The sequence below is a fragment of the Somniosus microcephalus genome, unplaced genomic scaffold (assembly GCF_052327205.1).
Source record: "Somniosus microcephalus isolate GS21.2 unplaced genomic scaffold, FLI_Smic_1.0 unresolved_chr4, whole genome shotgun sequence".
NCBI lineage: Eukaryota > Metazoa > Chordata > Chondrichthyes > Squaliformes > Somniosidae > Somniosus > Somniosus microcephalus.
Window position 1 is genome coordinate 40,987,111 of NW_028225182.1, and position 16,197 is coordinate 41,003,307.

A 16,197-nucleotide genomic window follows, 5' to 3' on the forward strand; every position below is an offset into this window, starting at 1 on the left:
CGTACTCTCACTCTTCCAGTGAAGCTCGTCCCTCTAGTACTCTCACTCTCCCAGTGAAGCTCGTCCCTCTAGTACTCTCACTCCCCCAGTGAAGCTCGTCCCTCTAGTACTCTCACTCTCCCAGTGAAGCTCGACCCTCTAGTACTCTCACTCCCCCAGTGAAGCTCGTCCCTCTAGTACTCTCACTCTCCCAGTGAAGCTCGTCCCTCTAGTACTCTCACTCTCCCCAGTGAAGCTCGTCCCTCTAGTACTCTCACTCCCCCAGTGAATCTCGTCCCTCTAGTACTCTCACTCTCCCAGTGCAGCTCGTCCCTCTAGTACTCACTCTCCCAGTGAAGCTCGTCCCTCTAGTACTCTCACTCCCCCAGTGAAGCTCGTCCCTGTAGTACTCTCACTCTCCCAGTGAAGCTCGTCCCTCTAGTACTCTCACTCTCCCAGTGAAGCTCGTCCCTCTAGTACTCTCTCCCAGTGAAGCTCGTCCCTCTAGTACTCTCACTCCCCCAGTGAAGCTCGTCCCTCTAGTACTCTCACTCTCCCAGTGAAGCTCGTCCCTCTAATACTCTCACTCCCCCAGTGAAGCTCGTCCCTCTAGTACTCTCACTCTCCCCGTGAAGCTCGTCCCTCTAGTACTCTCACTCCCCCAGTGAAGCTCGTCCCTCTAGTACTCTCACTCCCCCAGTGAAGCTCGTCCCTCTAGTACTCTCACTCCCCCAGTGAAGCTCGTCCCTCTAGTACTCTCACTCTCTCCCAGTGAAGCTCGGCCCTCTAGTACTCTCACTCACGCTCCCAGTGAAGCTCATCCCTCTAGTACTCTCACTCTCCCCCAGTGAAGCTCGTCCCTCTAGTACTCTCACTCTCCCCCAGTGAAGCTCGTCCCTCTAGTACTCTCCCCCTCCCCCAGTGAAGCTCGTCCCTCTAGTACTCTCACTCCTCCAGTGAAGCTCGTCCCTCTAGTACTCTCACTCTCCCAGTGAAGCTCATCCCTCTAGTACTCTCACTCACGCTCCCAGTGAAGCTCGTCCCTCTAGTACTCTCACTCCTCCAGTGAAGCTCATCCCTCTAGTACTCTCACTCACGCTCCCAGTGAAGCTCGTCCGTCTAGTACTCTCACTCTCCCAGTGAAGCTCATCCCTCTAGTACTCTCACGCTCCCAGTGAAGTTCGTCCCTCTAGTACTCTCACTCCCCCAGTGAAGCTCGTCCCTCTAGTACTCTCACTCCCCCAGTGAAGCTCGTCCCTCTAGTACTCTCACACCCCCAGTGAAGCTCGTCCCTCTAGTACTCTCACTCTCCCAGTGAAGCTTGTCCCTCTAGTACTCTCACTCTCCCCAGTGAAGCTCGTCCCTCTAGTACTCTCACTCTCCCAGTGAAGCTCGTCCCTCTAGTACTCTCATTCCCAGTGAAGCTCGTCCCTCTAGTACTCTCACTCCCCCAGTGAAGCTCGGCCCTCTAGTACTCTCACTCTCCCAGTGAAGCTCGTCTCTCTAGTACTCTCACTCTCCCCAGTGAAGCTCGTCCCTCTAGTACTCTCACTCCCCCAGTGAAGCTCGTCCCTGTAGTACTCTCACTCCCCCCCCAGTGAAGCTCGTCCCTGTAGAACTCTCACTCTCCCAGTGAAGCTCGTCCCTCTAGTACGCTCACTCTCCCAGTGAAGTTCGTCCCTCTAGTACTCTCATTCCCAGTGAAGCTCGTCCCTCTAGTACTCTCACTCTCCCAGTGAAGCTTGTCCCTGTAGTACTCTCACTCCCCCCCAGTGAAGCTCGTCCCTGTAGTACTCTCACTCTCCCAGTGAAGCTCATCCCTCTAGTACTCTCACTCACGCTCCCAGTGAAGCTTGTCCCTCTAGTACTCTCACCCTCCCAGTGAAGCTCGTCCCTCTAGTACTCTCACTCTCCAAGTGAAGCTCGTCCCTCTAGTACTCGCACTCCCCCGGTTAAGCTCGTCCCTCTAGTACTCTCACTCTCCCGGTGAAGCTTGTCCCTCTAGTACTCTCACTCTCCCCAGTGACGCTCGTCCCTCTAGTACTCTCACTCTCCCAGCGAAGCTCGTCCCTCTAGTACTCTCATTCTCCCAGTGAAGCTCGTCCCTCTAGTACTCTCACTCCCCCAGTGAAGCTCGTCCCTCTAGTACTCTCACTCTCCCAGTGAAGCTCGTCCCTCTAGTACTCTCACTCCCCCAGTGAAGCTCGTCCCTCTAGTACTCTCACTCTCCCAGTGAAGCTTGTCCCTCTAGTACTCTCACTCCCCCAGTGAAGCTCGTCCCTCTAGTACTCTCTCTCCCAGTGAAGCTCGTCCCTCTAGTACTCTCACTCCCCCAGTGAAGCTCGTCCCTCTAGTACTCTCACTCTCCCAGTGAAGCTCGTCCCTCTAGTACTCTCACTCTCCCAGTGAAGCTCGTCCCTCTAGTACTCTCACTCTCCCAGTGAAGCTCGTCCCTCTAGTACTCTCACTCCCCCAGTGAAGCTCGTCCCTCTAGTACTCTCACTCTCCCCAGTGACGCTCGTCCCTCTAGTACTCTCATTCCCAGTGAAGCTCGTCCCTCTAGTACTCTCACTATCCCAGTGAAGCTCGTCCCTCTAGTGCTCTCACTCCCCCAGTGAAGCTCGTCTCTCTAGTACTCTCATTCCCATTGAAGCTCGTCCCTCTAGTACTCTCACTCCCCCAGTGAAGCTCGTCCCTCTAGTACTCTCATCCCCAGTGAAGCTTGGCCCTCTAGTACTCTCACTATCCCAGTGAAGCTCGCCCCTCTGGTGTTCTCTTTCTCGCTCTTTATCTCACTCTCTCGGCAAAGAGATCTTTCCCAGCCTCATGTACCAACATACTCTCAACCTCTAGTTCGTGATTGGTGCAGGCTTTGACGCTAAGTTTGTTGCTCCCAGGATGCTGCCCTATGGCTGTCTGTCGATAGGAGACTGCGTGGGGCTGATTGAGGCCGTGCGGAATTCCCACACGATCATGCAGATCCAGTGCAAGGGTGGCCTGAAGGGGGCGCTCCAGTTCAACAGCCACACACTGCACCAATGGCTAAAGGACAAGAACAAGGGGGAAGCGTAAGTCTGGTTTCAACCCTTCCTCGCTGTTGTTCAGTCTTCTGGTTGTAATCGTTTTATTCTTTAACTTCAGCATAAAAAACAATTTCCAAGTGGAGTATAGTTACAGCTAGAGCATGCGTACCTAGGCATGAGTTCCTTCTCCTGCTTGAACAAGGGGATAAGCTTATATTTATACACTGTTTTCTTATCAAACTGGAACTGGCATTGCCTTATATGGTAGTCTCTGGCTACTGCATACTATGTACAAAGACACAAGTCTACATTTTCTTCAACATATATCAACAATGTTAGATGCATGTTTAAAAAAACCCGTGGCTTTGATGTGGTAAGCATAACCCTTCTAGTCTCTAGATATTCTTATCATAAGCTCACCAGATTGGTTCCTGGGAATGGGGGGATTGCCCTATGAGGAGAGCTTGAGTAGACTAAAAAGAAAGACTTCGATTTATATAGCGCCTTTCGCGACCACCAAACGTCCCAAAGCGCTTTACAGCCAATGAAGTACTTTTTGAAGTGTAGTCACTGTTGTAATGTGGGAAACGCGGCAGCCAATTTGCGCACAGCAAGCTCCCACAAACAACAACGTGATAATGACCAGATAATCTATTTTTGTCATGTTGATTGAGGGATAAATATTGGCCCCAGGACACCGGGGAGAACTCCCCTGCTCTTCTTCGAAATAGTGGTCTTGGGATCTTTTACATCCACCTGAGAGAGCAGACGGGGCCTCAGTTTAATGGCTCATCCGAAAGACGGCACCTCCGACAGTGCCGCACTCCCTCAGTACTGCGCTGGCGTGTCAGCCTGGATTTTTGTGCTCAAGTCCATGGAGTGGGACTTGAACCCACAGCCCGTTTGATTGGCACCCCATCCGCCACCCTAAATATTCACTCCCTCCACCATCGGCGCACCGTGGCTGCAGTGTGTACCATCTACAAGATGCACTGCAGCAACTCACCGAGGCTCCTTCGGCAGCACCTCCCAAACCCGCGACCTCTTCCACCTAGAAGGACAAGGGCAGCAGGCGCATGGGAACACCACCACCTCCAAGTTCCCCTCCAAGCCACACACCATCCTGACTTAGAAATATATCGGCCGATCCTTCATCGTCGCTGGGTCAAAATCCGTGAACGCCCTCCCTAACAGCACTGTGGGAGCACCTTCACCACACGGACTGCAGCGGTTCAAGAAGGCGGCTCACCACCACCTTCTCAAGGGCAACTAGGGATGGGCAATAAATGCTGGCCTGGCCAGCAACGCCCACATCCCATAAGCGAATTTAAAAAAAAAAAACCTGACTCAAGAGGCGAGTGTGCTACCCACTGGGCCTATATTCTCTAGAGTTTAGAAGAATGAGAGGTGATCTAATTGAAACATACAAAATTCTTACAGGGCTCGACAGGGTAGATGCAGGGGGGATGTTCCCCCTGGCTGGAGAGTCTAGAACCAGGGGTCACAGTCTCAGGATAAGGGGTCGGCCATTTAGGACTGAGATGAGGAGGAATTTCTTCACTCAGAGGGTGGTGAATCTTTGGAATTCTCTACCACAGAGGGCTGTGGAGGCTCCGTCGTTGAGTATATTCAAGACAGAGATCGATAGATTTTTAAATATTAAGGGATATGGGGATAGTGCAGGAAAGTGGAGTTGAGGTAAATGCTGAAAGCCTCAATCAAATCACCCCTTAACGTTCTATATTCCAGGGGATATAATCCTAGTTAATGTAATCTCTCCTCATAACCTAACCCTTGGAGCCCTGGTAACATTCCGGTGAATCAGTGCTGCACTCCTTCCAACGTCAATATATCCTTCCTAAGGTTAGGGTTACCCGAAACCTAACCCTAACCCTAAATGCGGTGTCCAGAACTGTACGCAGCACTCCAGGTGTGGTTTAACTTTGGGACGTCCGGTGGTCGTGAAAGGCGCTATGTAAATGCAAGTCTTTCTTCCTTCTTTAACCAGGGCTTTGTATAGTTGTAGCAAAGCTGTTCAGGGTCTTGAGTGGAATGCAGTGATGAGGGAGCGCTGCGCTGTCCTGGGCTTGATCCATTGAACTGAGGCTTGTCTGCCAATTCAGGCCGATTGTGAAGGTCCTGTCTGCAGAGCAGGAGTTCCCCTGGCACGCTGGCCAACAATCCTTCCTCAGTCCGGAAAAAGGCAGATTGCCAGGCCAGTCACCTCGTGGCTGCTTGTGGGATCTTGCCGTGCGCAAAAATGGCTGCCGCACTTGCCGACACAACAGTCACTATTAGAGTCGATTGTGTGTGAAGTGCTTTGAGATGGTTTGTGTGAGATGCCCTGAGGTGCCACACGAATGCAAGTCATTCTATTGTTCTTTGTTAGACTCCTCTGAGTCAGAAAGACGTGGGTTTAAGCCCCACTGCCGAGATTTAAGCACATAAGCTAGGCTGACACTCCCAGTGCAGATATTTATCCCCTCGACCAACATCACTAATAAGAGACAGATAATCCGGTCATTTTCACATTGCTGCGTGTGGGAGCTTGCTGTGCGCAAACTGGCTGCCGCGTTTCCTACATTGTAACAGATGCCACGCTTCAAAATTGGCTGTAAAGCCCTTTGGGACGTCCTTTTTAAAAAATTCATTGATGGGATGTTGGTGTCGCTGGCTGGCTAGGCCTGCATTTAGTGTCCATCCCTAATTGCCCTTGAGAAGATGGTGGTGAGCCGCCTTCTTGAACCGCTGCAGTCCGTGTGGTGTAAGTACACCCACAATGCTGTTAGGAAGGGAGTTCCAGGATTTTGGCCCAGCGACAGTGAAGGAACGGCGATACAGGTCCAAGTCAGGATGGTGTGTGGCTTGGAGGGGAACTTGTAGGTGGTGATGTTCCCATGCGTCTGCTGCCCTTGTCCTTCTAAGTGGTAGAGGTCGCGGGTTTGGAAGGTGCTGTTGAAGGAGCTTTGGCGAGTTGCTGCAGTGCATCTTGTAGATGGTACACACTGCAGCCACGGTGCGCCGGTGGTGGAGGGAGTGAATGTTGAAGGTGGTGGATGGAGTGCCAATCAAGCGGGCTGCTTTGTCCTGAATGGTGTCGAGCTTCTTGAGTGTTGTTGGAGCTGCACTCATCCAGGGTCGTGAAAGGCGCTGTGGAAATGCACATCATCGAGTCTTAACGGCACAGAAGGAGGCCATTCGGCCCATCGAGTCCGTGCCGGCTCTCTGTAGAGCAATCCAGTCAGTCCCATTCCCCCGCTCTCTCCCCGTAGCCCTGCAAGTTTATTTCCCTCAAGTGCCTATCCAGTCTCCCCCTGAAAACATTGAGTGTCTCCACTTCCACCACTTCCGTCGGCAGCGAGTTCCAGGTCCTCACCACTCGCTGCGTAACAATGATTTTCCTCACAGCCCCCTTGTATCTCTTGCCCAAAACCTTTAATCTGTGTCCCCTAGTCCTTGTGCCATCAACTAGTGGGAACAGCCTTTCCCCATCTAGCCTATCCAAACCCGTCATAATCTTGTACACCTCGATCAAATCACCCCTCAACCTCCTTTGCTCTAATGAAAACAAATCCAGCTTCTCCAACCTGTCCTTGTAGCTAAGATCCCCCATCCCAGGAACCATTCTGGTAAATCTCCTCTACACCCTCTCAAGGGCCTTCACATCCTTCCTAAAGTGTGGTGACCAGAACTGGACGCAATACTCCAGTTGTGGCCTAACCAGGGCTTTCTAGTTTTCAGCAGGCGTTCAGGGCAGAGTGAAGTTACGTCCAGTCTGTCCACAAGGGGTCTTTCCCCAGGCTCGAAAGTCCATCTCCGACTGCCCCAGTGTGACATTCTCATTACCCATGTCAGTCATCATTGTGGCCTTTCTGAGTAAGATAGGCAATTTCATGGCCGCTTAGGGCAAACGCTAGCTCAGTCTATATTGTGTGCTTGTCTCCATTAGAAGGTTATTTGAGGCTTTCCAAACTTGTATCATGTAGGACACTGGCGGAGGGAGAATACTTCATCCCATCGGTTTAAGCTGGCTTCAAGCTCACCCCAATGCACAATCCAAGTCCGGCAACGCCTCGATTTTAAAATTCTAATCTTTTCAAATCCCTCCACAGCCTCGCTGCCACCCCACCTCTCCCTATCTCTGTAACCTCCTCCAGCCCCGCAACCCCCCGAGATCTCTGCACTCCTCCAATTCTGGCCTCTTGCGCATCCCCCGATTTCCATCGCTCCACCATTGGCGGCCGGGCCTTCAGGATATATTTGCCATAGAGGGAGTGCAGCGAAGGTTCACCAGACTGATTCCTGGGATGGCAGGACTGTCGTATGAGGAGAGATTGGGTTGACTAGGCCTGTATTCACTAGAGTTTAGAAGAATGAGAGGGGATCTCATTGAAACGTATAAAATTCTGACAGGGCTAGACAGATTGGATGCAGGGAGGATGTTTCCCCTGGCTGGGGGGGGGTCGAGAACGAGGGGTCACAGTCTCAGGATACGGAGTAGGACATTTAGGACTGAGATGAGGAGAAATTTCTTCACTCAGAGGGTGGTGAACCTGTGGAATTCTCTACCACAGAAGGCTGTGGAGGCCAAGTCACTGAATATATTTAATAAGGAGATGGATAGATTTCTAGACACAAAAGGCATCAAGGGGTACGGGGAGAGAGCGGGAATATGGTATTGAGATAGAGGATCAGCCATGATCTTATTGAATGGCGGAGCAGGCTCGAAGGGCCGAATGGCCTGCTTCTGTTTCTCATGTTCTTATAAATATAACATTTCTAATCTAAACATTCTATTATGAACATATCCAAGGCCAGTTGGTTGCGACTACCGGCTGTTGCTAAGTGAAATCTAGCTCTCACTCTTGCTCTCTAATGATGCCAGCCACCTTTTTTTCCCTCCCTATATTGAATGAGCTAAACATGAACACCTTTCGGAAGCTGGATTAACTGAGTTCCATGTGCCCACACTCGCTCACATCCAAAAGAAGCACTTTAGTGGGAATGTCAGCAGTGTAGCTCAGGCGAGCTGGGGGGGGGGGGGAAATGGTTCAAGTACAGTAGAAGTGCAGCATGTTGAGGCTCTGTAGGTATCTGGACTGTTCAGGATGACACTAAACCATTCAGATCAGTCCCAATCCCCCACCACCCCCCCCAGTTTGGGGCAGCAGTAGGGGCTTTAATCCCTAACCCAGGGGCCCTGTTCCTGATCAGCGACCCATGTGGGAAAGGGCAGGTACATGGGCACCAGGTGAGGGCGGAATCAGTTTTGACTATGATGGCCCCCGTGGCCAAATAGCCAGACACTTGCTGTGACAAATGGCTACTTAGGCAAGGTACCAGAAGGCGCAGGCGCTAGTGGAACTATACAGTGTGTCAACCAACAATGGAGGCCCTCACCCTTACCCTAAAGCTTAAAACGACAATAGAATGGGCAGATATGTGGCAAACACAGTTTAATGTAGATAAATGTGAAGGGGAAAAGAAACAAAGAATTGTTTTTTTTTTCAACAATTCATTCTTGGGATGTGGGCATTGCTGGCAAGGCCAGCATTTATTGCCCATCCCTAGTTGCCCCTTGAGAAGGTGGTGGTGAGCCGCCTTCTTGAACCGCTGCAGTCCGCGTGGTAAAGGCACTCCCACAGTGCTGTTAGGGAGGGAGTTCCAGGATTTTGATCCAGCGACGATGAAGGAATGGGCGATACATTTCCAAGTCAGGATGGTCTGTGACTTGGAGGGGAACTTGGTGGTGTTCCCGTGCGCCTGCTGCCCTTGTCCTTCTAGGTGGTGGAGGTCGCGGGTTTGGGCGGTGCTGCCGAAGAAGCCTTGGCGAGTTGCTGCAGTGCATATTGTAGATAGTAGTAGTAATATACCCTAAGATTCTCAATGGGTACAGATACACCGATCTTAAAAGGCAGTTGGAAAAAGCCATACAAAGAGGCAGGTAGGATTCTGTATTTTACATAGAGGGGCATACAGAAGCAAAGAGGTGATGATGAATCTACACAAGACATTGGTTAGGCCACAGTTGGGGTGCTGTGTGCAGTCCTGGGCACCCATAATAGAAAGGCTATTGGTTGCAATGGAAAGGTAGATTCACTAGGATAGTCCCTAAGATGAGACGATATGGTAAAATGAGAGAATTTGAAAAGCTTCGCACTCAATGGAGCAGAGAAGGTTAAGAGAGATGTTATGATCTGGAATGCGCTGCTTGAAAGGGCAGTGGAAACGGATTCAATAGTAGCTTGCAAAGGGGAATTGGATAAATGCATGAAAAGGAAAAATTGCAGGGATATGGGGAAAACAGTGGGGCGAGTGGGACTAATTGGAGAGCTCTTTCAAGGAGCTGCCACAGGCACAGTGGGCCGAATGGACTCCTTCTGTGCCGTATGATTCTACGAGACCTGTTCAGAATCATGAAAGCTTTGAGAGGGTGAATTGTAAAGGATTTTTTTCCCCCACTGGCCGGTGAAGTATTAACAATCGGAACTGGACTCCAGATTCATACTAGAAACTGCACTGTCGGAGGCGCTGTCTTTCAGATGAGGTAAAAGATCCCGTGGCACGACAGGAAACTTTGGTTTATCCGGAGGTTAACTGTCCGGAATGCTCGAGCCACCGGCAAAAATCAGGAGCCGTTTCGTTAGTTTTTTTTTCTTTTCGTTGCTTTTTTTTCCACCAGTCAGGCTCTGCAAGGTCTCGCTGAAGCTGTTGCTAAGCTACAGAGACGCTTGCAAGGTACGGCCGACTGTTTAGAAGCTGTTGCTAAGCAACAGGTTTGTTGCCAGATACGGAGCTCAAAATCTCCGTATGTTTCAACATTAGCGCTGGTTTGTCCGGCAGTTTTGATGGGACGGCAACAGCTCGGTCCCGTCGGTGCCGGATAGCACAAAGTTTCCTGTATATTGAAGAAGAGCAGGGGGGAAGCTCTCCCCATTGTCCTGGGGCCAATATTTGTCCCTCAACCAACATCACAAAAACAGATGGGGGGGAAAATTCAGTTGTTTGCGCCTTAAGAGGGCGCTAATGGGACGCAAAGCAACTAGCGCCCGGGTGCGGCGATGTTTGCGCCGCTCGCGAAATTAACTAGACATTTTGCGGCGGCGCTAAACACTACCGCCACGATCTCCTGCGCCGGCAGATCGTGACGTCAGTCGAGTGCGTAGCACCCCGGACCGAATATTGAGTGGCGCCCCCTGCCTTACCGCCTGCCGCTAGCAACGACAGGTTGAGGGGAGCGTTTTGCAGTCAGGAAGGGACTGGGGGAGCGCTATTTAAAGGCGACCGCTTCCTGCCATTTTTGTTGGTGACATTTTTGCACCACGCATTCTGAGTGAGAGAGACTTCTGGAGAGATTCAACGCTGTGTGAAGGAGTTTTGGGTACTGAGCAGCACTTTGCAGGTTCATTTTTATTTGCCCTTGTATCGATTTAGAAGAGAATGTGGGGGATGCACTCTGAGCTCCTTCCCTGGGCCTCTCCATTGTTCTTTCCAGCAGAATTGATGTACAGGTCTCTCCAGGCCGAGATTCAAGGCTGCAATGAGCAGGATGTGGATGGAGAACAAGATCGACCCTCCCCTTTAAGATAAAAACAAAAAAATGCTGGAGAAACTCAGCAGGTCAAGCAGCATCTGTGAAGAGAGAAACAGAGTTAACATTTCAGGTCGATGACCTTTCGTCAGAACTCCCCTTTAGAACTGGCCGGCGCCAGTGTGTCTGTGTTCCATTGCTGACTGACATCACATGAGCTTCGGTAGCGCTCTGAGGTAGCGCCTCGCTCCCCGACGTTTGCGCCTTAAGAGAGGTGTGTAGCGCCTGACTTAGCGCTCAAATCACCTCCAGGGGCGATAGAGGCGAATTTTGCGGTCGGAGGCGATAATTAGCGCCGGGCGCTAAACTTTGCGCCCGGCTGACATTAGCGCCCCAAAATGGGAGATACCGAATTTCTCCCCCATGATCTGGTCATTATCACGTTGCCGCTTGTGGGAGCTTGCTGTGCGCAAATTGGCTGCTGCATTTCCTACATTACAACAGTGACTCCGCTTCAAAAACTACTTCATTGGCTGTGAAGCGCTTTGGGACGTCCTGTGGTTGTGAAAGGCGCTATAGAAATGCAAGTCTTTTCTTTATGAAGGGGTAGAAGAGAAGGAATTTTTTTTGCTGTTAATGGTAATTGGGACATGGACTACGTTACCTTATTGGTTATTGAAGCCAAGTCAATTACAGTATTAAGAGGGAATTAATTCCGCACTGGAAGGAGATCGATATTAGAGTGCCGGGCACGAGCAGGGACCTGGCATAACGGCAGATAGTTCTGATCTGCAGCCAGCACCGACACAGGCACGATGGGCCGACTGGCTGAGATTTCTTTATACAATGCGTACGTGCTTGAACGCACCATGGGCGGAAAATGGCACATTTTTCAAGAGCCATTCAGAAAGAATGAAAGACTTAATTTCTGCAGCGTCTTTCACGACCTCAGGATGTCCCAAAGGGCTTTACAGCCAATGAAGTACTTTTTTTGAAGTGTAGTCACTGTTGTGATGTCGGCAATGCGGCAGCCAATTTGCGCACAGCAAGCTCCCACAAACAGTCCTGAAATAATGTTGGTTGAGGACCGTTATGAAGGGGGTTCGATAGGGTAGACGTAGAGAAGATGTTTCCGCTTGTGGGGGAGACCAGAACTAGGGGGTCATCAATATAAGATAGTCACTAATAAATCCAATAGGAAATTCAGGAGAAACTTCTTTACCCAGAGAGTGGTGAGAATGTGGGACTCGCTACCACAGGGAGTGGTTGAGGCGAATAGCAGAGATGCCTTTAAGGGGAAGCTGGATAAATACATGAGGGAGAGAGGAATAGAAGGAGATGCTGATAGGGTGACCTGACCATGGTAAAGGATAGCAAACTGAGAAAAACCTTGACAATGTACAGACTTAGTGAACATAGCCTGGCGATCGAAAAAGGTAGACACAGGCAGACCCGGCTACCAAGAGAGGACAGGATATGCTCTCGCTGCAGTCAGGGAGTGGTGGAGACTTCCTCACAGCTTGTAGAAAATATCAGGGCATAAGGGAGAATTTCTACCCAAAATTCACAAAAATATGCCCGGAATTCAGAAATTTGAATGACGACCAAAAACTCCCATACCTACTAGGGGAAGAGAGAAATTGTGTAACATTAGCGGCACACTATGTTACAGCTTGCCATAAACAGAGGGACATCCACTAAATATAAGAAAAGAGTATATACAAATTATATGAATGTATATTTATACACTCGGGGATATATCTGTTTATACACTGTATGGATAGATCTGCGTTTATGTGTTCAACCATGAATGTTTTTCGATGCTTTGGCAACATAAGATGTACCTTGTCATGCCAATAGTGATTTGAATTGAATTGAATTGAATTGAGATGAAGAGGGGTGGGAGGAGGCTGGTGTGGAGCACAAACACCGGCACGGACCAGATGGGCCGAATGGCCAGTTTCTGTGCCGTACGTTCCATGTGATTCTGTCTTTTTATATAAATGTCCGATTCTTTTGGTTACTAGTTATGATGCTGCGATCGATCTGTTCACCCACTCCTGCGCTGGATACTGCGTGGCCACTTTCATCCTCGGCATTGGCGACCGACACAACAGTAACATCATGGTGAAGGACGACGGCCAGGTGAGTGGGGTGGACTAAGTGACGTTCTCCCTGGTACCTTCCCAACAAGTTGGTGCTGAGCATGCAAGGGGAAAAAAAAAAAAAGACAGGACGGGACAGATCGGCAATTGAACCGCTGGGGAGCGTAAGCGCCGGGGGTAGAGTGGGTGGGGTGGGGGTTGGGGGGGTGGTGATGATATTCCTGCATATTTTAATGTGTGTTCCCTCCTCTCTTCCAGCTGTTTCACATCGACTTTGGCCACTTCCTTGACCACAAGAAGAAGAAGTTTGGCTACAAGCGAGAGCGAGTGCCCTTCGTTCTGACCCAGGATTTCCTGATTGTCATCAGTAAAGGTGCCCAGGAATGCACCAAAACCAAGGAGTTTGAGCTGTGAGTGCGGCGTGTAACCGGGCAAAGACTCCATTACAGTGAGATAGGAATGGGCTTCAGAGAATGCATTGTGAAGGGATGGGGCGTGGAGAATGTAATTCAAGTCCCGTCAACCCATCGCCCCCCCCCCCCCCCCCGTGCACATAGAAACATAGAAGATAGGAGCAGGAGTAGGCCATTCGGCCCCTCGAGCCTGCTCCACCATTTAATGAGATCATGGCTGATCATCCAAATTCAGTACCCTGTCCCTGCTTTCTCCCCATATCCCTTGATTCCTTTAGCCTCAAGAAATATATCCAACTCTTTCTTGAATATATTTAATGAATTGGCCTCAACTGCCTTCTGTGGTAGAGAATTCCACAGGTTCACCACTCTCTGGGTGAAGAAATTCCTCCTCATCTCTGTCCTAAATGGCTTACCCCTTATCCTTAGACTGTGACCCCTGGTTCTGGACTCCCCTGCCATCAGGAACATCCTTCCTGCATCTAGTCTGTCTAGTCCTGTTAGAATTTTATAAGTTTCAATGAGATCCCCTCTCATTCTTCTGAACTCCAGCGAGTATAAGCCCAATCGACCCAATCTCTCCTCATACGTCATTCCTGCCATCCCAGGTATCAGCCTGGTGAATCTTCGCTGCACTCTCTCCATGGCAAGAACATCCTTCCTCAGATGACCTACGTTAGTTCCCGGTCCAGCAACCCCTCATTTTCTTTATTTCAAATCCCTCCGTGGACTTGCCCCCTCCCTATCTCTGTAACCTCCTCCAGCCCTACAACCCTCCGAGATCTCCGCACTCCTCCAATTCCGGCCATTTGAACATCCCCAATTTTAATCGCTCCACTGTTAGTGGCCGTGCCTTCAGCTGCCTGGGCCCTAAGCTCTGGAATTCCCTCCCTAAACCTCTCCTCCTCTCTACCTCTCTCCTTTAAGACGCTCCTTAAAACCTACCTCTTTGACCAGACTTTTGGCAAGCTGTCCTAATCTCTCCTTCTGTGGCTTGGTGTCAAATTTTGTCTGATCATCGCTCCTGTGAAGCGCCTTGGGACGTTTTTAACTATGTTAAGAGGCTCTATATAAATGCAAGTTGTTGTTATAATTGTGATGGGATCTAATGAGATGGGGCGAGTACATTGTGATGGGATCTAATGGGATGGGCGAGTACATTGTGATGGGATCTAATGGGATGGGGCGAGTACATTGTGATGGGATCTAATGGGATGGGGCGAGTACATTGTGATGGGATCTAATGGGATGGGCGAGTACATTGTGATGGGATCTAATGGGATGGGGCGAGTACATTGTGATGGGATCTAATGGGATGGGGCGAGTACATTGTGATGGGATCTAATGGGATGGGGCGAGTACATTGTGATGGGATCTAATGGGATGGGCGAGTACATTGTGATGGGATCTAATGGGATGGGGAGGATACATTGTGATGGGATCTAATGTGATGGGATCTAATGGGATGGGTGGGTACATTGTGATGGGATCTAATGGGATGGGGCGAGTACATTGTGATGGGATCTAATGGGATGGGGCGAGTACATTGTGATGGGATCTAATGGGATGGGCGAGTACATTGTGATGGGATCTAATGGGATGGGGAGGATACATTGTGATGGGATCTAATGTGATGGGATCTAATGGGATGGGTGAGTACATTGTGATGGGATCTAATGGGATGGGGAGAGTACATTGTGATGGGATCTAATGGGATGGGTGAGTACATTATGATGGGGTCTAATGGGATGGGGAGAGTACATTGTGATGGGGTCTAATGGGATGGGGCGAGTACATTGTGATGGGATCTAATGGGCCGGGGAGAGTACATTGTGATGGGATGAAATAGGAATGGGATGGAGAGACTGGATGGGTGGGATGTGGAGGGCCATGAAATCTCGCTGAATATAAGATTCACGCGCTCTCTCTTTTTTCTCCTACCCCCACCCCATGAACCTATCGCAGGTTTCAGGAGATGTGCTACAAGGCGTACCTGGCCATCCGGCAGCACGCCAACCTCTTCATCAACCTCTTCTCCATGATGCTGGGCTCGGGGATGCCCGAGCTGCAGTCGTTCGATGACATTGCCTACATCCGCAAGACCCTGGCGCTGGACAAGACGGAGCAGGAAGCTCTGGAGTATTTCACTAAGCAAATGAATGATGCCCACCACGGCGGCTGGACGACGAAAATGGACTGGATCTTTCACACCATTCGCCACATGCCCTGAGCGGACGCGGACATTCGACCGAGGGAGTCGATGAAACCTGCTTATTCTCTGAAGTCAAGACGCCCTGCAGGCAAGGGACCGGTCATTGCTGACTTGAGCTAGGGTTACCTTGGAAACCAGGCAACATTCCTATCCTGGGATTGGCTGCAGCCAGTCTCTTTCTAACACTACACGTTAAAACTCTTGCACCTACAAGGAGTTGAACTCTGAGTTGGGTCCGGGTGAATTTTTTTTGTTTTCTTTTTCCTCTGTTGGAAGGTGGGCAGCCGACAGGTGTCCAAAGAGGAAGAAGTGGATTTTGAGACTATATTCTGCCTTCAGTGACGTACACAGACTGTGAAAGGTGGAGGTGCGAGGAATCTCCGAGGCCAGCACAGTTCAGCATCCAAAGGAGCCCAGTCCGCTCTTTCAGCACGAAGCAGTTTTCTTTTTTTTGTGTGAAGCGACGAGGAGTGTTGGACGCCTTGGTTTGCAGGTCCTCGTGTGGAATTAGGAACCGGGGACTGCGAGGCAAAATATTTTTAAAAAAACAACCCGGGGAAGGGCGAACTCCTCAAAACCTTTCAATTGTTGTCTATTTCTGCACTCGGGATGTTCCTCGTTTGAAAGAAAATGGATCCGATTTTTCAATTGCGGAAGGAGTGGGAGAACTTTGAACTTTGAGCGGGTTTGTACGCTGGGGTGCCGAGGTGACGAGGCTTCCTCAGTTGGGTTTACAATTGAGTGCATCGTCGATGAGGCCCAACTTGACTGGTTGGAGAATCCCTCTTTGGAAAGTGGGTTTTCAAAAAAAAAAAAAACATGGTTCTAAAATCTGTTGTAAACGGTGGTGAGATTATTTGAAAATCTTTCTATTTATTGGAGGCATTGGGTTGGGTTGACCTCTATTGGGTTGGGTTGGGTGCCCTCCAATGGG

At 50.1% G+C, this 16,197-nt stretch overlaps 1 protein-coding gene across 1 annotated transcript in view; it reads left to right on the forward strand.

Moving 5' to 3' along the window:
- LOC147090607 (phosphatidylinositol 4,5-bisphosphate 3-kinase catalytic subunit alpha isoform) overlaps positions 1-15,802 on the forward strand; it is a 154,338-nt gene extending 138,536 nt beyond the window's left edge. The window contains exons 19-22 of the mRNA XM_085977379.1: positions 2,877-3,047; positions 12,561-12,678; positions 12,897-13,048; positions 15,017-15,802. Of these exons, the coding sequence (XP_085833505.1) occupies positions 2,877-3,047; positions 12,561-12,678; positions 12,897-13,048; positions 15,017-15,281 (706 nt within the window). The 3' untranslated portion in view covers positions 15,282-15,802. The remainder of the gene's footprint in view (positions 1-2,876; positions 3,048-12,560; positions 12,679-12,896; positions 13,049-15,016) is intronic.
- Positions 15,803-16,197: the final 395 nt, after the last annotated feature.